Source organism: Macrobrachium rosenbergii, chromosome 8, assembly GCF_040412425.1.
Source record: "Macrobrachium rosenbergii isolate ZJJX-2024 chromosome 8, ASM4041242v1, whole genome shotgun sequence".
Lineage (NCBI taxonomy): Eukaryota > Metazoa > Arthropoda > Malacostraca > Decapoda > Palaemonidae > Macrobrachium > Macrobrachium rosenbergii.
This window is the reverse complement of record NC_089748.1, coordinates 80,458,772-80,481,985: the sequence shown is the minus strand read 5'-3', so window position 1 is coordinate 80,481,985 and position 23,214 is coordinate 80,458,772. Positions and strand designations below refer to the sequence as shown.

The 23,214-nt window shown below is 43.9% G+C and overlaps 1 protein-coding gene and 1 pseudogene across 1 annotated transcript in view; both read left to right on the top strand.

The window, feature by feature from the left end:
- Positions 1–23,214, top strand: part of LOC136841199 (uncharacterized) — a 272,290-nt gene that overhangs the window by 16,402 nt on the left and 232,674 nt on the right. The window contains exon 2 of the mRNA XM_067108236.1: positions 20,689–20,741. Within this exon, the coding sequence (XP_066964337.1) occupies positions 20,689–20,741 (53 nt within the window). The remainder of the gene's footprint in view (positions 1–20,688; positions 20,742–23,214) is intronic.
- On the top strand, positions 3,239–3,355 carry LOC136841319 (5S ribosomal RNA; annotated as a pseudogene).

The window sequence follows — 23,214 nt, the reverse complement described above, 5'->3', positions numbered from 1 at the left end:
AAAATTCGCGGCACACGCAGTGGCCGGGCAGGTGGTTAGTACCCATTCCCGCCACTGGGAGGCAGGTATCAGGAACCATTCCCATTTTCTATTCAGATTTTCTCTGTCGCCGGACTGTCAACACCTGTTGTCAGTTCCTCCGCCATTTGGATTTCGGAAACTTGTTGTCACTTAAGTATTTTGGTTGTTTTTGGTATTCGACTGATCTGTGACTTGGCATACGCTCTTTGTGGATCGTTTTGATTTTGCTTTTGACTTTTCTTATAATTAAGATGTCTTACCTCTAGCTATCGAGTCTGTAGCTTGGGTGAATGTAAGGTGAGGCTATCGGAGACTTTGATAGTTCCTCACACTTTATGTATGATATGTAAGGGTATTCAATGCTATGATAATCGGTATAATGAAAGTGAGGATTATCTGAGGGTGAGTGGAAGATATATGAAGCCTATATGCTTAAATTGGAGCGTGATAGGTTGAGGAGATCTTCCTCCCAGAGTGCATCCTTAGATGGACAGTCAGGTTTTTTCTCCTACTAGTAACCCTGTAGTAAATATTAGTACTAACCCTGTAGTATGTAATACCCTGGCTCGTGTTGAGTCAATGCGTGCTCTTGAAACTAAAGTGAATGCAATTCAAACGCAAAGTGTTAGTGCTAGTGCCCCTAGTGTTGTGGAGGGGGCGTCAGATCGGCCCTATAATGCCTCTAGGCCTGGACCTCTGTCGAACTCCCAGGACCAGGGAGGGGCATGTCGAAGTCGCATGAGGGTTACGGGGCTTCCCACCGATCTGGCGTCCCTTCGGCAGGTCCTGATGACGCCACCCAGGCTGCCAGGGATCGTGCACAGGCACGCATCCTGAAGGATTGCTCTCGCCCTCCGACACGCCCTCCCCGCCTCGGGTTGGAGCTCGGTTGGACTCTCGCCCTCTTAAGAGAAGCTTAGAGGAGAGGGACGCCCACGCCTCTTCCTCTAGACGTTTGTGCTCTTCCCGGAAAGTTGTTTGGATATTCCTCCGCAGAAGAGAATAAAGTGTTTTTCGGATGATGACGCTACTCGACCCCCCCTGTCACGCTAAGGCAAGGGCTAGAGCTTCTTCCCCTGTGAGAAGGAAGTATACGCCTCTCCCCCCTCTCCTTCTCTCAGGTTCAGCCCTTCTCCCGAGAGAGTTGCTTCTCCAACGCGTCAGATTTTGTTGGGTTTGCAACAACAGCTGGATGCTCATGAACCTTTCAAGATTGAAACTGCCTGCTAAGAGGTACAGACCTTCACCTTCGTCTCCTGCTTCGTCTTCCTCGCCTGCTAGATGTTTTGGGGCTTCTGTCGTCTAGAGAGAGTATTTAGTGGCTTCTAATCGTCTTCCCGAGTTGAGGTGTTGGACTTTTCTCTTGACACGCGCCAGAGAGCGCCTTGCTCTTCGCGCGCTTCTCACGCTTCACGCTCCTCACCTTGACGCCGGCGCGCGCCAGCCATGACGCCGGGCGCGCCACGCCAGAAACTCTTCTTCGTGTCTTGCCACGGAGCCTCTCGCGCGCCACGCCATGACGCCCAGCGCTCGCCTCGCCGATAGCTTCAAAGTCTTCTTGTGTTGACGCTGCTCCTGTTGTACATCATGACGCACAACTACCCGCTTCAACTTCTGATGTCCTTCACAATTTAGCCACGACTTCTTCAAATCGCTGATGACACGGGAGTTCCCGCTTACGATCGGGCGAATCGGAACTTCTTTCAATCAAGACCCGCCAGCTGGGGAAGAACATCCTCTTTCGTCACAGCCTTTGGATGAAGAGAAACATCTTTCGTCTTCTCCTTCCTCTGATTATCAGACTGGCTATTTTACTTAAGGATCTGTTTCCTGAGACTTTTCAACCTTCGGCTCCTCTCTCTCCACCTTCGCAGTTGTCTTTGTCTTGCGAGAAGGACTCTGGCTTTCTCAAGATGAGGGAAGTCTTTATCTACCAAAAAGGCATTCAAGAAAGTCCAGGATTGATGGCTGCCAGAAATCAAGGAAAGACTTCTTTCGCTTGCCTCCTTCACGTTTGTCCGACAAAGCAGGCATTTGGTATGAGACAGGAGCACATTGGCTTAAAATTCCCTTGACTTCTCAAGGGGACTTTTGCAATCCTTGTCGACGCCTCTTGAAGATCCCACTTGTCTTCTTTTAAGGTGTCTTGGACTCTGACTGAGATGGACCACCATTTTAAAGGCCTCTTCAAGACTATTGAGGTCTTTAACTTCTTGGACTGGTGTCTGAAGTTTTGAACACAAGGCTACTAATCCGGTTTCCATTAGTCTGGGGGAGCTGTCCAGTGTACTCAGTGTGCATGGACAAGGTCAGTCAGAGATGGCTCTAAGAACTTGCGTCTCAGTTTTGGCCGGTCCTTTTGAAAAAGAGAGCATTGTTTTGCTATTTTCGGTGAAGTCTGTTTTCACCAGCGCAGAAGGGAGAGCTGCAGTTTTTCCTTTCTCATTAGCCATCTCTTCCCCAGACTTTGGTTAAGAATATTGCTGCTAGCCTTCAAGAAAAGGCAACCCAAGACCTCCTTTCCAGGTCTTCTAAACGTCCTTGGCATTCCCATCATCTCCGTCTTCTTTTCCTCAGTTGGCTAAGAAGAAGCAGCCTTTTCTGAAGGGGCTTCCATGGGAAGCAACACGAGACCCGCACCACAAGGGAGAGTTTTTCCCGAAAGGAATGTCACTTCCAAGAGAGGTAGCAAGTGAGTCCTTTCATCTCCAGACACCATTAGCAACCAGGCTTCATTTTGCACAAGCCTGGAGAGAGAGAGGGACAGACGTTTGGTCCCTCCTACTGTTAGAGAGAGGTTACTTGATTCCCTTCCTGTCTCCTCCTCCTTTGTTTTTTGTTTCCCAGTTGCCATCCTGTCTAACAGAATATTCTGTTTGACCTGCTCGAACAGATGCTCTAGCGGAGAGCAGTGGAATAGGTCTTGGACTCGCAGTCCCCTGGGATTTTACTACAGATTGTTTCTAGTCCCAAAACTTTCAGTAGGCTGGAGACCCGTCTTGGACGTCAACAGGCCGAACAACTTGGTCCGGAAGGAAAAGTTCAAGATGGAGACCTCGCAGTCAATACTAGGAGCCCTTCATCCCGGGGATTGGATGGTATCTTTGGATCTCCAAGATACTTATCTTCACGCCCCAATTCATCCATGTTCGATGAAGTATCTCAGGTTTTCTTGGGGACTAAACGTTCCAGTTCAGGGCTCTCTGCTTTGGACTCGCATAACGGCCATACCACGTTGAAAGCACCGCTTCTCGTCCGATCAGCGAAGTTAAGCAACGCGGTCTGGTCAGTACTTGGATGGGTGACCGCCTGGGAACACCAGATGCTGTTGGCGTCACTTTTTGCTCCAAGGGTGTTTACACTTCTCATGAAGAACGTTGCGATGCAGTTGCACCTGTCGCACGCCAGATCTCTCTACTTGGACGACTGGTTGATTCGAGCGCCGCCGGCTTAAGGTATCTGGAGGACCTTCAGTTGACTATGCAACTTGAGAGTCCCTGGGACTTCTGGTCTGTGGAAAAGTCGTAGCTGATCCCGTCACTATCCATTGTGTCTGGGAATTCAGATGTATTCAGCGGCTTTTATAGCGTCTCCGTCGCAAGAACGGCAACTTCTATGTGAAAAAGTCTCGGCCTTCTTGGGGAAGGAAACATGCTCGGTGAGAGAATGAATGAGTCTGCTGGGGACCATTTCTCGCTGGAGAAGTTTGTTTCCTGGGGAGACTGCATCTCAGGCCTCTTCAGTTCTTTCTGTTGAGAACTGGCAAAGCAAGGAAGACTTGAAAGAGGAATTGAGAATTCTTCCTTCTGTAAAAGAGGATCTGTAGTGGTGGCTCGATCCAACGAAATTGCAGAAAGGGATCTCCTCAAGCTTCTGAACCCGGCCTAGTGTTGTTCTTCCGACGGGTCGTCAACAGGTTGGGGGGCAACTCTAAGGGGAGAGGAAGTGTTAGGAACCTGGAGAGAGGAACATCAACATCAAAGATTTGGCGGCTATCTTTTAGCTCTCCAATTCTTCGAGGTCCAAGTTTGCAATCGTGTAGTTCAAGTAAACTCGGACAACACTCACGGCATTGGATTACCTCAAGAGACAGGCGGAACACACTCTTGTTCCCTGTTCAGCCTTGCAAGAGAGATTTTTCTTTGAGCCTATGCTCGCAACATTTCGATTCTCACAAGTTTTGTTGCAGGGGTCGAAATTGTTCGAGCAGACATGCTCAGTCGGCGCCATCAACTCCTGCCGAAGGAATGGACCCTTCATCAGGAGGTTTGCCAAGATTTTTGAAACTTTGGGGTCGCCATCTTGTGGATCTTTTCATGACCTCAAGAACAGCGAGGCTCCTCTATATTGCTTACCTGTACTCGACCCGGGGCAGTTGCGATAGATGCTCTTCTCTGGGATTGACGGAATAGATGTTTACGCCTTTTCCCGCTCAAAATTCTGGGGGAAGTCATACGCAAGTTCACGGCCTCACAGGGGACGCAGGATGACTCTCATCCCACGCCTTGGCCTTCGAACCACTGGTTCTCGGAGTTTTCTTCTGGTTGGTAGACGTTCCGAGAACCCTTCCTATGAGAGCAGACCTGCTCATACAAACCCCACTTCACGAGATATCATCAAACCTCCCGCTCTGAACCTGACTGCATTCAGACTATCGAAAATTGGTCAGAGTGAGGGGGTTTTCTGGCCAGGTGGCACGGGCCATCGCTAGAGCCAGAAGTTCTTCATCTAACAGGATATATCTAGCGAAGTGAGCAACCTTCAAGGGGTTGGTGTAGAAAGAAGGGTTTTCCTCTTCCTCTATCACTGTGAGCCAGATTGCGGATTTTCTCCTTTACTTAAGAGAAAAACTCGATATAGCAGTTCCGACTATCAAGTGTTATCGAGCATGCTTTGACTGTTTTCAGACACAGAGGATTAGATTTGCCTGACAATAAGGACCTCCACGATCTTATGAGCTCTTTCAAGACGTCCAAGGTTCCTCAGCTAATTTAATGCTTGGAACTCGGACGTAGTGCTCAAGTTTTTGATGTTTAGTCCTTTTGAGCCTCTCCACTCTGCATCTCTTAAGGATGTTACTCGAAAAACGGCATTCCTCACGGCTCTGGCGACGCGTAAGAGAGTGAGCGAAGTTCAAGGTCCGTCATGTGGGCTTCAAGGAACACGATGCTGTCTACTCTTTAAGCCCTAAGTTCTTGGCTAAGAATGAAAGGCCTTCTAACCCTTGGCCTAGACACTTTGAAATTAAAGGTTTAGCAGACCTTATTGACAGGAACCTGAGGGAGTTCTATGTCTGGTTAGAGCTCTCAAGTACTACCTTAAAGAACCCAGGACACTCGTGGTCCCTCGGATAATTTATGGTGTTCTGTGAGGCAACCAGTTAAACCTATGTCAGAAGAATGCACTGGCATTCTTCATTAGAACGCCATTAAGGACGCACACTAGTTGTGACGACTCCAACTCAAGTTGTGACGACTCCAACTTCAAGTTGTGACGACTCCAACTTCAAGTTGTTGAGAGTTAACGCTCACGAGGTGAGGGCAGTTGCTACCCCATGGCGTTCCAGAAAAATATGGTACTCAGTGACATTCTCAGTGCCACATTTTGGCGAAGCAATTCGGTGTTTGCCTTACACTCTTGGCAAGATGTTTAGGTAGCATACGAAAATTGCTTTTCGCTGGGACCATACATTGCTGCTTCCAGCAACCTTGGAGACAGGGGTAACTCTGATCCTATCCTTTTTAATTGTGTTTTATGGTTGTTGGGTCGACTATTGAGGCAGTCTTCCCAATCCTTTGCAAACTAATGCTTTAGGTGTTGGTTAGGTGGTTAGTAATGCTCTTTTGTCCTCTTTGTATGGTCTATGATCTAGTCACATTATGGTCATGCCCCCGTTGACAGATCATCTAGAAGTCGCCAGCTATATAGGTCACTACCTTGCTGGGGTCTCTAGTAAAGCAGAAGCAGACTAGAGTGACAGTAACCACTCAGTCAGCTACGCTATCAGATAAGGAACCAAAATAATTTTACCAATAAATTGGTTTTTCCCTAATTCTTGGCTGTCTCTACCCTCCAAAGTGGTATTCAGTTATATATATATCTGACAGGTAAGTCTCATGAACAAAATGATATTTTAATGATAAAATAAAGTTTGTTCATACTTACCTGGCAGATATATATATTCATATTGCCCTCCCTCCTCCTCAGGAGTCAGTGGCTTTAGAAAATCAGAATAGAAATGGGAATGGTTCCTGATACCAGCCTCCCAGCGGCGGGAATGGGTACTAACCACCTGCCCACCACTGCGTGCAGCCGCGAATTTTGAAATTCTGTCGGACTTCTGGAGAATACAGCTATATATATCTGCCAGGTAAGTATGAACAAACTTTATTTTATCATTAAATATCATTTTGATAGTTTAAATACAGAAAAACCCTGTAAAAATGCATATACCTGAATATTTTAATAGTTTTATCACAAAAAGTGCATTTATTCACGAAAATTATATGAAAATACAGTAATTAGTGAAAAATACTGCGAATGGGTGAATTTTCCGGGAATAATGGCTAGATATGTTCCACAGAGAAACCTGCGAATGCGTGAGTCCGCGAATCATGAGAACGCGAATACGGCGCATTTACTGTATACTATTTCTCTCTCTCCCTCCGTAAAAATAAGTCTAATCCTTCGGGCCAGCCCTAGGAGAGCTGTTAGCCAGCTCAGTGTTCTGGTTAAACAGATATATTTAACTTAGAAGTCTTCTCTACCTTGTTTTCAAAAACTTCTGTATTCTGTCTCTTTCTCTTTGTTCTGAAATGCTGTATGTCTCTATGTTTTAAAACATCACATATACAGTTTGTAGACGGTACAGGTAAAATGAGATCAATTTAAAATTATCTACTCTAGAGTTAAAGACATAACAGAGAAACAGTAATACGTAGGTTTGCTAACTACGTACAAGAGAGAGAGAGAGAGAGAGAGAGAGAGAGAGAGAGAGAGAGAGAGAGAGAGAGAGAGAGAGAGAGAGAGAGTAGTGATCGCTGAAGGAATGACGACCGAAGCAAAGGTGTCGTGAATACATAGCCAAACATTGGCGCGGCACTGGCAAAAGTTAATCACATCGAAATCGTTAAACAACCTCACTTGTGAAGCTTAGCTATGCAAATCGAGCCAGATTCCGGTGACTTAATTAGTTTCACCTACTAAGGAGGAGTTAATTGTTCTGATTACACCCAGAGGAAGTCTTTAAATAACTTCAACCAATTAAGCGTCAACAAAGGTGGGGCAGAAACAAGATCCCCGCCTACTGGGTGTTGGACAATCGACTTCAAAAAATCCTTAAGAAGTCCATTTCTGATGGGGGAGCAGCAGATAAGAAAAGAGAAGTAAAGACAGCAGAGAAGGAGCAGACAAGGAGCAGCTAAGGCACAAAGAAGAAGGCGTGAGGTTGCAAGCCTCACCACTTGTGGGTTGATATAAGAAGACATGCTCACATTGACTCACCCTATATTTTGTACTGGATATCACCTTGTACTTCTATTTTAAAGTTATTTCTTTGGTGCTAATGAAGAAGAAAAATCAATTGTGTCTTCTTAAAGCCTGCTTGGGAAAAGTACGCCACTACATAACAAAGTTAGAAAGATCAACATCTATAAAGAAGTAATCTTCTTAAACGAATAGCAGATATAAACAGAAGAATAATAAATAAATGAACATTACAGGAGAGAGAGATAACATTTGTTCTTACAAGAGTGAAATTTTTTATGAATTATTACAGATACAGAGAGAGAGAGAGAGAGAGAGAATTAGTAAGAAACCTTTGACCCCTAATCAGCAACACTCCCCCTTCTTGCCATGTTAAATCGACATGTCTGACAGCTTTTGCCTTTGAGCTCCTTACGAAAGATGAGGGGAAGAATTTTTTTGTTTAAAATAATATTAATTTTGTAATTACAGTTATATTATTATTATTATTTTTATTATTATTATTATTTAATCTTATTAATATTTGAAAATTAGTACTTATTATTTATCATACAAAAATAAACATATATATGTACCATAAAAATTCTCTTATCTCAGTAAGAGAGAGAGAGAGAGAGAGAGAGAGAGAGAGAGAGAGAGAGAGAGAGAGAGAGAGAGAGAGAGAGAGAGAGAGAGAGATTTTTACCTTTATTATTTAATGTTATTTAATTTACACATAAAATCTTGAAAACTTATAAATTGCATAAAAAATTAAACAAACACTTTTGCAGGGTTTCTCAGTATTTGCAAATGTTTGCGTGTCTGTGAAAAACTCGTGTATGATAATTAGTTAGGTTCCAATGAAAATTTTGTGTGTGTGAATTCGCGCAACTCGAATTGCGCAAGTTCGGGGTATTACTGTACTCCGCTGCTGGAGAAGATAACTCCGGTACCTTCCGCCTGAGAGCTCACGAAGTCTGGAGCATTGGTCCGACCCTCGCATTCCGGAAGAACCTGTCGGTTCCTCATGTATTAAAAGCGAGGGTGTGGTCTCAGCAGACCACTTTCACTTCTTTATACCTTCAGGATATTGCCCACAAGTTCTTGGACACCTTTTCCTTGGGACCTGTGGTGCTGCTCAACAAGTTGTGTAGCTTACCCGGCTCCTCTAACAGGACAGGGTTGCATTTTGCCTAAGATGTGCGGTTGTGGATGTGAGAATGAGTGTGGGAGTGACTGGCCTCTCCTTCTTCTCTTCCTTCAGCTCTCTTCATGTGGGCAGAGAGCTTATGTGATGTTACATACTGGATCTGGCGGTCAATGCAGGTAAGCATACACTGAGCTTCTGTTCTGTTTCCTTTCAGGATCATAGAGGCAAACCTACTCTTTCCTCTAGCAAGGAGAGGAAGGAGACCGTGCCAATAAGACAAACCCAGTATTTGTATTTGCCTTACTGTTGCCGACTTTTTAAGGTTCATCCTAGCCTATTTTTGTATGAAATAACATCTTCCTCATTCATAGGAAAAAGCCCAGAAGTCTGACAATTGATCTCTCATTTCCTAAACCCGATCACTTTGTCAGAGGCAGGTTTTCCTTTCCTTGCTCTGTTGACCAGGAAGGGAACACAAGGTGTAGCAAACTCCAGTCAGATCATAGAGTCACTCAGAGTCCTCCCTCCAACCAGTGAGTCTTCCTGATATAAAGGACCAATGGTTTGTATATCAGGTCAGAACAAATCACAGTTTTTTTAAAGTAAATTGTATTTTTGCTAACTATACAAACCTGAGGTCCTTTACATTACGTTTTCATGCTCACCTCATGCCACCCCTCAAGCTGACACCTGGGCCGAAAGGCAAACTGGAATGTTTGCATACGGGCAGGCGGGACCCCCGCCTACCAGACGGTAGTTAACTGCCTAACCACCTTTTTTAAAAGTTCAACGGCCGTTTCCTGCTTCACTGAAAGTAATTCCTAATGTAAAGGACCTCAGGTTTGTATAGTTAGAAAAAATGCAATTTACTTTAAAAAAGTGTGATTTTGTACTCCTTCTCATTTGATAAGACAGAAGTTTTTGTCTTATGCCACTGGAGGAGCTCCTTCCATGGGAGTTTATTTATGGCTTCAGAACTAGACCATCTCATCAAAGATGTCTTCAAGGTCTTCTGGGTCCTGAGCTTCCTGGACTGGACCATGGGGGCTTTGGCCAAGAAAATAGAAGACTGCTCCACTCTTCAGGAAAACTTCGCTACAGACTGGCTAGGGGTTCTCTCATGCGCCGACAGAGCTGTTAGAGACGGCGCCCAGGCGTTGGCAACCATCTTTGCTACAAGAATACTTAAAAAGAGGGACTTATGGTGTTGATTCACCACAAAAGGGGTCACTCCCTCTCAGAGATTGTCCCTCCTGATCGCTCCTTTGGGTCATATGAGTTTGTTTCTGCAAGCTACCTTGGAACAAGTGACAGCTGAATTTCAAAAGAAGCCTACGCAAGATTTGCTATAGCAGTCGACCAAACGTACTAGGGAACCAGGACGAGCACCTTTGGCGACTGCTAGTGTTAGGACAGCCTCCCCACTGTCACAGCAGCTCTTTTGAGGTGGCGGAGGCCGCTTTCAATCCTGCCCACGATCTAATCTCCGGTCAGTATGACCCAGTAAGAAGACGGCTGTCAAATCCACCACTCGCAGGTGAGGACTGTGTTCTCTATGTCCCTGTGGGAGCAAGGCTTGTCCATTTTTCGGGCAAATGGAAGGCCAGGAACGTGGAGCCTTGGCTTTTAAAAGTTCTAAAAGAGGGCTGTGCGATCTCTTTCAGGGAGAAACCTCCCTTTGTAACCTTGCCCATCAGCTTAACAGCCTACTTGATAGGCTTGGAGAGGTTTTCAGGCCTGCCTTGAGAAGTCTCAGCCCTACTCGAGGCTGTTTGTCGTCCCCAAGTCATCAGGAGGATGGAGACCTGTCCTGGGTGTCAGTGCTCTGAACTTCTTCATTCAAACAACAAAGTTCAGAATGGAAACGAACCATTCAGTCCTGTCAGCTATCCATGAGGGAGACTGGATGGTGACTATTGAAAGGCGTAATGTATACTTCCATGTTCCAGTACACCAGGACTCCAGGAAGTATCTGAGGTTTGTCTTCCAGGACAGAGTCTTCCAGTTTCAGGCACTGTGCTGTGGCCTCTCCACAGCCCCTCAAGTATTTACTCAGGTTCTCGCCCCTCTGTCAGAATGGCTCCACCTTTTGGAAATCAGTGTACTATGTCTGTACTTAGATGACTGGCTCCTGCGCTCCCCCTTGAGATCCAAATGCATGAAGGACTTCAGAAGATGCTCTACCTCACCCACGATTTGGGTCTTCTAATCAACTTCAAGAAATCCCAACTAGTTCCCACTCAATCGATTCTTAATTTGGGGATGAAGATCAATCCTCTCTCGTCTGTGCTGCTCGTCCAACAAATGGATGAGTCTCTTAGGAACACTGGCATCCATTGAGAAGTTTGTACCATTAGGGAGATTATACACCAGAGTGTTGCAGTTCTTCCTAAAGGCCAGTTGGCGCAGGAAGACCCTTCTGGATTCGTTTGTCTTCCCCATCACTCCCAAAATCAAGGAAGACCTTTGGTGATGGTTGATAGAAGACAGGTTTTCAGTAGGAAAGTCACTGCACCCTCTAAGCCCCAGCCTAACATTGTACAGGCAGTCCCTGGTTATCGGCAGGGTTTCCGTTCTGAGGGTGTGATGATAACCGAAAATTGCTGATTTTCAGGGCTTATCGGAGCCAAAAAGCACAGATTTTCAGTTAGCAGTGCCGATAAGCAGAAATCGGCGATTTTCGACGTTAGACAAGCGCCATAAAACTGGATCACCATTAACCGAACCCACTGTTAGCCAGGGACTGCCTGTACTCAGATGCGTCAGATCTGGCGGGGCGGGGGGGGCCGCCTACTAAACAACATGGAAGTTTCTGGGACATGGTCTCCAGCCGAAAGGAACTTACATATAAACGTGAAGGAGTTGAAGGCGATACATCTGGCTCTACAGATCTTCTCAGTAGCAACTTTCAACGAGACAGTTGCAGTCCATTTGGACAGCATGGCCGCTCTGGCCTACAGAAGGAATCAAGGGGGGACTCACTCCTCGCTTTACAAAGCGGCCAAGGATTTCCTTTTATGGGCACAGGACAATCATATCAGCATTGTGACCCCCTTCATTCAGGGCAAGCTAAACGTCCTTGCGGATGAATTAAGTCACGGCAAACAGGTCCTACTGACGGAATGGACACTGAATCCACAGGTGTGCACCGACCTATGGAAACGATGGGGAAAGCCATTGGTAGACCTGTTTGCAGTGTCAAGGAATCATCATCTCCCTCTGTTTTGTTCGCCAGATCAGGATCCTCAGGCATGGGCAACAGATGCCATGCTGCAGGATTGGTCGGACTTAGACGTTTACGCCTTCCTGCCATTCAACATGGTGAGGGAAGTGTTGAAGAAGTTCATTACTCACAACAATACGTCAATGACTCTAGTAGCTCCATTTTGGCCACAGAAAGAATGGTTCCTGGATCTTCTCGGCCTACTTGTAGATTTTCTAAGTTATTACCTCAGAACAGAAAGCTTCTCAAACAGCTTCATTTGCACTGATTCCACCAAGACTTATCCACTCTTGCTCTGACAGGCTTCAGACTGTTAGGGGGCTTGTCAGAGCAAAGGGTTTTTCAAGAAAGGCTGCAGAAGCAATTGTGAGATGTACTGTAGGCGCCAATCTTCTGCTACAGTCTACCAGGCAAAGTAGGCAGCCTTTTGAAGCTGGTGTCGAGAGCGTAACATCTCATCTTCTAAAACCATTTTAGCCCAAATTGCAGATTTTTTGCTCATTCTGAGGTCTTTGAAGGGGTTGTCTACATCCACCATCAAAGGATACAGGGCCATGTTAAATTCAGTTTTTAAGCACAGGGGAATAGACTTGTCTGCAAATCAGGATATTAGTGATTTGATAAAATCATTAGATACCTCGAAACAAGAAAAATCAACCTCCATCACCTGGAACTTGGATGTGGTTCTTAAATGGCTTTTGTGCCCTCCGTTCGAGCCCTTGAACTCCTCTTCTCTAAGGGATTTGACAAGGAAAACCTTATTTTTAATTTCCTTGGCCACAGCTAAAAGAGTTAGCGAACTACCAGCCCTTGATAAGAAGGTAGGTTTTTCTCAAGGAATGCAGTATGCTCACTGACCTTAGGGTTCTTGGCAAAAAACGAAGATCCTTCCAACCCCTGGCCACCTTTGTTTACTGTCAAGAGCTTGGTGGATATCCTGGGTCCAGCAGATCAGGAGAGAGTGTTTTGCCCAGTAAGAGCACTGAAGATTATATTCCGAAATCTCTGGTGTTCGGTTAAGGACCCCACATGTCCATTATCCAAGAATGCCTTAACCGTCTTTTTAAGGAATGTGCTTTCTGAATCACACTTGAGAATTCAAGAGGATCCTCCCCTTATGTGAAGTAAAGGCCCATGAAATAAGGGCAGTAACCACTTCGCTGACCTTCAAACGTAATCTCTCACTCTCCACGATCTTGCAATCCACATATTGGAGATGCAGGTCGGTGTTCGCTATGCATTATTTTTGTGTTATAGAAACAGTGTATGATCAGTGCAGTACATTAGGCCCATTCTCCACTTTTGGCATGGTATTGGGTGACGAAGGATAGGAGGAATGCCTTCTTTATCCTCTATCCCCTCTCAATTAAGGATTGTCGAGTTTTTTCTTGGGAAGTCTGGGGGCAATGTTGTTTTTTATCGTTGGGTTGGATTCTTTTATATGTGGTGTAGATGCAATTATCTCTTCAAATTTTTGTTGTACTGGCCCCAAAACGGCAGAATAATCATAATTTGAAGGTTTTTTTGATGTAAACTCAATAATAATGCAGTTTACATCGTTTTCAATGCACCCAAAGCATTAAATATATATATATATATATATATATATATATATATATATATATATATATATATATATATATATATATATATATATATGTATACTGGTGTGTTTGAAATTAGAGCCCTCCACACAGAACAAATGGAAAGTTATGAAGTTTTCTGCTATAGCCTATCTCCAAGTACATTGTTTTAAGTTTCTATTAAGCTATTTTTCATTTTACATTTCTTGTGTTTTCGGACTGAGTGACGGAGTTAGATACAGCCATGGCTAACGACTCGGTGGAAATCAGATGGATTGACTGAACCTGGGCTATAACCTTCAGAGAGGCCAGAGATGCTGGCGCATCCTTCATTTCACATTCCTGGATAGCTAAATCCATTAAAAGAGATGAATCCTTTGTTAAAAGAAACTGGAACAAAAATCCATATGACTGTCATCGCGAAAAGAGTGAGAATCTTGGAAGGCCTGAAGTCCTTTCTCAGGAATCAAAAGATATCATAGCTGAGGCAGTGGGTAGACCAAGAAAGTCTTTACGTAAATTTGCGCTTGAACTAGAAACAAAAAGGGGAAAGAAGAGACGTTATAGTGCTGTATATCTTGAGTTGAAAAAATCTGGTATCAAGCCATTTCATGTTATCAGCAAGCCCAACATCACTCAGCAACAGAGAGAAGACCGTGCATGGTTTTGTGGTTCATTTCTTAAGGATTGGGATGAAGCTGACTTTCTCCATGTTGCTGCATCAGATGAATTCTTCATTTACACAGTCAGGAAGCCAAATCATAATGACACCATTTGGGCTGCAAAGTTGGATGATATCAGCGATGACGTGTGCTGTCACCAAGTTGTGAAATTTCCTGAATGTTTGGGAATTTTCCTCTTTTTCACAGCCAAACGGTTAATGTGGATCATCAAAGAAAAAAGACAGTCAGGGAATGGCAAGTACTTCAGAGAAACTGTGCTTACTGGTGGAGTATTTGCTTTCCTCAAAGATCCTGAAAATTTGTTATCTGTTGAAGAAGTCACATTTTTGCATGATAAGGCACCATGTTTCGAGGCTCTTCAGACACAGTAAGTATATCTTAGTTTTACCAGACCACTGAGCTGATTAACAGCTCTCCTAGGGCTGGCCCGAAGGATTAGACTTATTTTACGTGGCTAAGAACCAATTGGTTACTTAGCAACGGGACCTACAGCTTATTGTGGAATCCGAACCACATTATAGCGAGAAATGAATTTCTATCACCAGAAATAAATTCCTCTAATACTTCATCAGCCGGCCGGAGACTCAAACTCGGGCCTAACGAGTGCTAGTCCACAGCTCTACCGACTCGCCCAACGAAGAGTGTCTTCAGACACAGGAGCTGCTTTGGAATAGTGGTATAAATTTCTTCTCGTCAAGTGAATTTCCAGGTAGCTCCCCTGACCTTAATGTGTGTGAAAACATTGGTAGTATCTTAAAGGATCGTGTTGAAGCACGCACAGTGAACTATGATGGTATACCTTTCACAACCTGCGAAGAGAGGTAACTGAAGTGCTCAGGAAATGGAGTTTGAGTCTCAGCTTTTTGTGATTTGCTGAAATCATACCCTCAAGAATGCAGGCTGTGGTACAGGCAGATGGAGGCCACATAAAATATTAAATACTCAGAGAGAAACTTAAATAAATACCTGTTCTGATTAACTTTTGTTTTTGTTCATATCAATTTTAGTTTATGCTGTAGAGGGGGTGCCTCTAATTTTGAAACACCCTGTATATATATTTCTTGGACTGTAAGCTTTGGCAACCTGCTATTTGCTCCTCAAGTAGAGGCAACCCTTGGCTATACTGCCACGCCACTACAGGTCAAGAGGAGCTCTGACCAGAGGCAGTATCTATCTGCTGTAGCTCCCTTACCAACAAGCATTTCACGATGCTAGCTAATTTTTTCTATTTCAAATTCATCTCCATCTCTTAGTTTTTTTAGTAGTGTATGTCCATGTTTCCCATCCCCTATCAATGTGGGATTCAGCTATGTAATCATTGGGTAAGTTACTTATATAAAAATGACATTTTTATGATAAAACAAAGTTTCATACTGTATGTACTTACCAAATAATTACATGATCGGAGCCCTCCCTCTTCCCCTCTCATGGACTTAGGGCACAAACGAATTGAGCTCTTTATCTGTGTTGTACATATTCTTCCCTGAAAGTGAGCGGGGCTAGCTACCTACACCAAAACAAAAGGGCACTACCATGATTTTCAAATTTTATATAAGCAGCTTAAAAATTCAAAATTTGCGCAGTGGCCTTTATCGTTTGTGTGTAGGTGACAAAGTCCCACCCACTATCTGGGACCTAGAGAAACAACTTAGCAGAAAGCTCAATTCTTTTCCTGCCAGCTTCCGATCAACATCGGAAGTTTTTCCGCAGCTGCTTCATTGCTTTTCGGATTTTTAATTTGTCCGATCGTGGTGAAGTATTCAGAATTTGTTGTCGTTGTGGCTTTCAATCATTATTGGATTGTTTTTTATGGTTAACTCTAGGAATTTCTTTAGTTAACATGTCGGATTCTAGCTAGTCTAATACTGTATTTGCTTCTGTTCAGAGGGTTGTAAAACTAGATTCACGAAGTTTTCTTACGATTCTCATACTAAATGCACTAAATGTAGGCAAGAATTTAGCAAGGATAATACTTGCTTAGAGTGTCAGGATTGGGGAATAAAAAATGGAAGACCTTAGAATCTCATTTAGAAAAGCTTGAAAGAGATAGAAAGAGGAAGGCAGCCCTTAGGGCTGAGAATAGGGCTAGTACAGAGTCTGCCCCATTTCCTAATGTAGTGGATGATAGAGCTGTTACTCCTCCAATTCCTCTGTTTCTCCCATCCTGAGCCCTACTACCTTACCACTTACTCCTGATCCAGGTTCCCATGATTCCGCCCTCCATGCCATTGTCAGCCTCAAATCAAGGTTCGATCAGAAGTTTGGATTATTATCCAATACCATTATGGAAATGGGGTCCACTATTAGATCTCTAATGGAGAAAAATGTGCATAGTGACAGTGTTGTGAATGTTGAGGAGGTGGCTGTCCAACCCACCAGTGGTACTTGACGAAGGTCCCTGTTCCGCTCCCTTGCACCAGGGAGAAAACATACTGCAGGTCCAAGGTAGGCTGGTTGGCTTTACCCACAGGCAGTTGCCCCTTCTGTCAAGCCTGTCATTTGTTCCCAGGCTTCGACTAAAGGCCAGTGGAAAGGCGTTTCAGTGCTTCAGCTTTCCTCAGGTTTGGAAGCTTCCAGTCCAGACAAGAAGCACCTGTATCGCTATCCTGCTTCATCGCGCCTGCTCAAGAGACGTGGAGCTTGGCGATGCCTTTCCTCTGGCAGTTAAGAGGTACTGGGAGGTTAGCCCGCAGCCTTCCTGCAACTTTCAGGATCAGTCCGCTTCTCCAGCTCGCCCTCGTCATTCATTGGGAGACAGTCCTGAGCGCTGTAAGTGCCCAAAGCACCCAATTTCTTCCAAGCATCCGGTGCCCGCCATCTCACACCAGACTTCTGCTTTTGAGCGCTCTGCACTAATGGGCTTCTGTCGACAACGACCAAACACCTGGTGACAGCTTCCGGACACCCGGCTCCTTCCACTCTTCCGCCACTGTCATCATCGGTTCAAGAGGATCATTTGTTAGCTCCACTCCAGTGACAGTTGATGGAGCTTATGGGGTTCTTGAAAAAACTTCAACAGTTCCGGAGACCACAGACAAGTCTTTGTCACCTATCTCTTCAGAGGAGGAAGAGGTTGTTCAGGATTTGGTCCCCTCTTCAGCGTACTCGTCTCTTTTGAGATTTCTCCTGGATAGCTTCCCAGATTTCTACGTTCCTGCTGCTCCAAATTCTCCAGCTTCTACCTTCCTCATGAGGAAGCAGTCTTCTGAGGGTACCAAGCTGCCTGAATTAGTTCTTTCCTCTTCTTCGAGGAAGGCTCTCTGAGAGGTGCGTGACTGGCTGGCCTCTAAGAGAGAGCAGGGCAAAATAACATTTGCTTTGCAGATCCTCGAGCATGCTCCTGGACAAGCCTAGGTGAGTATGTTTTACCTCCATGACCCTAGTCGCTCCCTTTTGGCCAAACAAGGAATGGTTTCCAGATCTGATTCAGCTGTTGGTGGATTATCCAAGACTCCTTCCACAAAAACGGTCGCTGCTCAGACAACCTCACTTCTTCAGATTCCACCAAGGGTTGTTCGTTCTGGCCTTGACAGGCTTCAGACTGTCAGGCGCCTCGGCAGAGCAAAAGGCTTTTTGCAACAGGGTGCAGAGGCAGTTAAGAGGTGCAGGTGAATGTCGTATACAAAGCTCTACCAGTCCAAATGGGCAATCTTCAGATGGTGCAACCGCAATAACGTCTTCCTCTGAGACATGTATAAATCAAATAGCTGATTTTTTACTATTCCTGAGGTCTGTCAGGAAATTATATACCTCTACCATCAAAGGGTATAGGTCAGTGCTCAGCTCAGCTTTTAAACACAGAAGAATGGATCTGTGTTCTAATAACCATGACATTGGCGACCTAATTAAAGCCTTTGAACAAGAAAGCAAGAAACTTCTGCCAGCGTCTCATGGAACTTAGACATTGTGCAAGGGGATGCAGTCTGCTCACTTTCTCTTGGGTTCCTTGCTAAAAATGAGACCCATCCAAACCCTGGCCCCTATCCTTCATTATCAAGAATCTCATGGATGTCTTAGGACCAGAGGGAGAAGAGAGGCTTCTTTGTCCAGTGAGTTCTCTCAGGTACTACCTTCAGAGGATGGAAAAGATTAGAGGACCGTCGAGCAACATCTGGTGCTCTGGAAGAAGCCCGGTTCATTCTCTTTCAAAAAATGCCATTTCCTTTTTTCTGTGGGAGTTGAAATCAAAAGCTCACTCCCAGATCCATGAAGATGCCTTTCCTTTAATTAAGGTTAAGGCTCACGAAATTTGGGGAGTTGCAACTTCCCTGGCATTTAGACAAAATTTGTCTCTTTCTGCGATCCTGCAGTTGAGGTTCTGGAGATGCAAATCTATATTCACCTCGCACTACCTCAAGGACATAGAGACTGTGTTTGAAAATTGCAACACTTTAGGACCTTTATCCATGGCTGGCATGGTGTTGGGAGAGGAAGCATAGGGAACTCTCTGTTCCTTTGCCATCCACTCGCCTTGACTTGAGGTTTTGAGTCTGTGGGAAGCCTGGGGATACTTTGTACCTAGAGTTCCCACCAGTTTTGTTTTTTAATGGTTTGGGTTGTGGCTTTAATTCTGTGGTGTAGGTGATAGTGTTGTTCTTTTGTGTTCTGGTCTATTCCCAAGGAAGGGCATCTTTTAAACTTTGTCAGCATACGGTGTACTTCCTCCGCTGCAAAGTTCCCACTAATCTAGGGGCGACCCTTGGCTACACTGCCATGCCCACTACAGGTTGAAAGAAGAGCCGACCAGAGGCAGTACCTACCTGCAGCAGGTCTCTCAACAGGTAAGGAAACAACAAACATTTATTTAATGTTAGCAACCTTCCTATTTCATATTCATGCTGTTTCCCACCTCCTAACAATGTGGACTCAGCTATGTAGTTACTTGGTAAGTTACTGTACTTATATAAAAATGACATTTTTATGATGAGTAAAGTTTTATACTGTATATACTTACCATGTAATTTCATGATCAGAGCCCGCCCTCCTCCCCTTGCAGGGACATTAGAGCATGAAACGAATTGAGCTGTCTGCTATGTTGCTCCTCTAAGTCTCAGATATTGGGCTGGACCTTGTCACCTACACACAAATTACAGGCAGTCCCCGGTTTACGACGGGGGTTCTGTTTTTACGCCTCGTCGTAAACCAAAAATCGTCAAAAATCTTAAGAAAACCTTACTTTTAATGCTTTGGGTGTATTGAAAACGATGTAAACTGCATTTATATTGAGTTTTTATCAAAAAAGCCTCCAAATTTTTATTATTCTGCCGTTTTGGAGCCATGTTTCTTCCGTCGGATCGGCATACGACATGTCGTAACCCCAGAACATGCGTCGTAATCCAGGAAATAATTTCTTATGAATATATTTGAAAAGCACCGTAACCTCGGAACGTCATAAGCTGGACCCGTCGTAAAAAACTGGGGACTGCCTGTATAGAAGCGCCGCTGCATAAATTTTGAATTTTTAAGCTGCCGTAGGTTAGGAACCAATAGTTATGCAATTACTTGGTAAGTACAGTATATATAAAACTATTTTATAAAGATATTTTTGAGCTGCCATGTAAATTTATATAAAATTTGATTTTATATAATTTTTTGAAGGTAATGTAACATTTATGGAATTGAAAAATCCACTTGAAAAATATTTCATATTATGGTCCAGATGTGTGGCAGGCAGCTACAGGCAGGTAAATTTTTTATCAACTTGTAGACTGCACAGGGAAGGTCACTATAACAAACATTTGCCCTGCTCTGGCCAGCAAAGTTTTCTGCTTATTATGAAGCCTTTTATTTTGACAAATTAGTGGCCTCATGAAAATAGTTTGCAACTAAGTAACAAAAACCTTCAAAATAAAAAAGAGAATCTTATTCTTAATCAGAGATACTTATAACACAAAATAAAATACCAGAAGAAGGAAAGTAACAAGTGGGCTATTTTTTGCCCATATTACTGTACATTTTGAAAAAAAGACAATTGTTAACTTCAACAAGTTGTACTGTAGCATGTTCACATTTGTTGTATAGTCTAAAAAGTATGAAAATGGGTTATTCAAACATTGTGTTTTCAGAAACCGTCTTCAAATTGATTAAATTGAAAGGTTGATTTTTCTATTTTTGTCCACCTCTGCCCCACTGTGTGCACCAAACTAATTAAAATAGCTAGTACACAGCAGAAATTTTTAAAAACCCCAGCCAGAAAATAGTGTTAGCCAAAATCAATAGGTATTTATAAAGCTGTGAAGCAAGCCAGTGATTTGCAGTTTTCCATTTCATGTACTTGCTCATTAATTGCAGTAAAAGGACTTTAACTTATAGGTGATTTATTTTTCAGTACACTGATCAGTCAGCTAGTTTAAACTAATTGTTGCAGACTGATGAAAAAAGGCATGTGATGAGCAGTTTTCCGTGAATTAGAAATTGTTTTAGATTTTTTATTTTTATTGCTTCGGCATATGATGAGCAGTTGTCTGTGAATTAGAAATTGTATTAGATTTTTATTTTTATTGTTCTAAATTACAATATGTGAAGAGCATTAAAATACAATGCTAATTAGGATTTTTTTTCCAGGATTACTCTATATTGGATGCAAGGATGAACTCAGAAAAACCAACCCATCTAAAGTTAGTAAAAGACAAGATTTTTTATGGATATACTGTAATTGTATTTGAGGCTTTTTGAAAGTTCCTTTGTTCCTGTGAGAATACAAACCTTGTCTTTTGTATAGATACCTTGTGGTGATAGCTGGTTCAGTCACTGAAGCTAAGCCACAAAGCCTTTCATGGTGACAGGTAAGTGACTGGTGGGGTACTACCCACTCATCTGTCAGTAACCCAGTCACTATTTCTTTGGCAGTTGTTGAGTCTACTTGTTTGCTTTGCTGCTATTCTGGTCATGGAACTTGCCTTATGTGTTTTATATCATAATATAAAACAAAAAGCATATCTTATTCATGAGAAACTTGTCTATTCACATATTTTGGTTTCAGACATAAAAATAATGCAAAAACATCAGCAGAAGTTAATGCATAGATTGGGTGCCATTTCATGAGGTGGAATCTGTCAACTAATAATAGGCACCGTTAACTTTAAACAAGACCACAGTCATGGCTATATTTTGTATCTACCAGGAAAGCCATAATGGTGGCCTTTCAGGATAAGGGTTAATGTAGGTCTCTAAGAGGAAAGTTTTTGAATGAATGAATGAATTTATGTTGTAGTTTTGCTCAAAAGTGTCTGACAACCTTTTTGTCATAGCTATTTTTAGCAAAATATTTGTTGAACAGAACCAGCGAGTTGAGATGGCTTTTGGGGTGCAGTTTTAGCATGAATGATACCCGTAGATTTAGTACTGACTGTGCCCTTGTGGTAATGGATAGATTGAGAGTTTTATATAAGGGATTTTGACAAAGGAAAAATCTATTTCTGAGGGAGGCCCTGTGTCAGCCGGTGAAATATCCATCTAGCACATATTTCTAGGTAAATACTTTGCTAAATATACCAGAGAAAAAAGCTATCAGGAATGCTGGGGTTACTATCCCCAGATCGATCATCTATAATAAAATAGACATCGGTATAGGTAAGGGTGAGTGATTGTTGTCACTGCCACAGGACCGCACTCTGAAGATATCCCAATGACAAAACCCCGAACGTGGGAGCCGATCCAGCGCCCATACTCAAAAGCCCGCCAACCGATACTGACCCCAGCGCCATCTGAACTCATTCCAGGTTAGCACCCCCACAAGCTTGGTATGCCTATTCAGGAGGGAAACCCAGATGTCTGGTGGTCATCCCGGGACACACAGTGCTTCCTCAGAAATAGATTTTTTCTTTGTCAAAATTATTTTCTGGAGTCCAGTCCCGTGTCAGCCGGTGAAATTCCATTACAGCACGAATTTCTAGGTATAACTTGCTAGATATACCAGAGAAAAAGAGCTTTCAGGAAAGCTGGGGTTACTACCCCAGTCGAGCGTCTTCTAGGAAGGCATCGGTATAAGAAGGGGTGAGTGAATTACCACTACCACGGAAACCTACTCGAAAGATCTCTCCCTATCAAAATCCCCGGAACAGAGCGGTGAGCCGTTACAGCCCCCACACCAAACACCCGCCAGGACGGCGACACCAGCGCCACCTACCTCATTCCATTTTCTAGCACGTGAAATCGCTGTTTCTTTTGTGTGCTCGTCTCCATTATTTTGGAATTTTCTGCTTTCTGCGATGGCGTCGAGCAGCTTTACCATTTCCAAGTTAAGTACCATCTTCTTGTGGGGTTTTGTTCTATTTTTTGGCTGTTACGGTCTCGTATTTTCATAAATATTGAGATCTTATTATGTAAGCACGGCGTCCCCAGCCAGCCATGTGCGCGAGGCGACTCCTTCTGTTCTTTCAGTTGGAGTTGTCTCCTCGTCGTTATAGATAGATTTTGCCCCCTTGGTTCCCTTCCTGGTGGTTCTGCGGTGGCTCCCCCTTATGAATTACGTTCAATTGGCCTACTGGCCTTTGTGGAGTGATGCCCGTCTAGGTACCCTCCAGGTTGGGTTCCTGTTGTTTTTGGTCTTACTAGGCTAATTAATTTTTGCTTGAAGATGGTGCTCTCTTGTAGTTTTATTTTTATTTTTATTGTTTTTATTATTTTATTGGGTGGTTTACCTCGGGTGCTGGCGGCAGCCTCAGATCTAACCGCTTCCCCGTGGTAGGCTACGCTCTCTGTTGAGCACATTTTAGTTTTTATGAGTGATGGTTATCCTGTGGAGTAGGCTTGTTTGCTTCCATCCCCTTGCCCTGGGTGGGGAGTTCAGGTTGAGGGAGTTTTGTTGCTGTTTTCCTCCGGGATCGTTTTTCGGTGGGCAGAGTGAGCCCCTTAGTTCTCTTCCTCCATTTGGGGGGAATCGAGTTCTTGGGATGTGTTTCCTCTAGGCTAGTCGCCCCCTTGCCCGCCATTCTCGATCCCGGCTGGTTCTCGGCACAAAATTTCTCTCCCTGTTGCTTCCTCCTCCCTTTTGCCCTCCTTTTCCTAGCCTATATTAAGGTTAGGTCCATATTAGGCTTCGCCTAGGTAGGAGTCGGGCTTCGGGTTGGTTGCTTCCAGTCATATTAC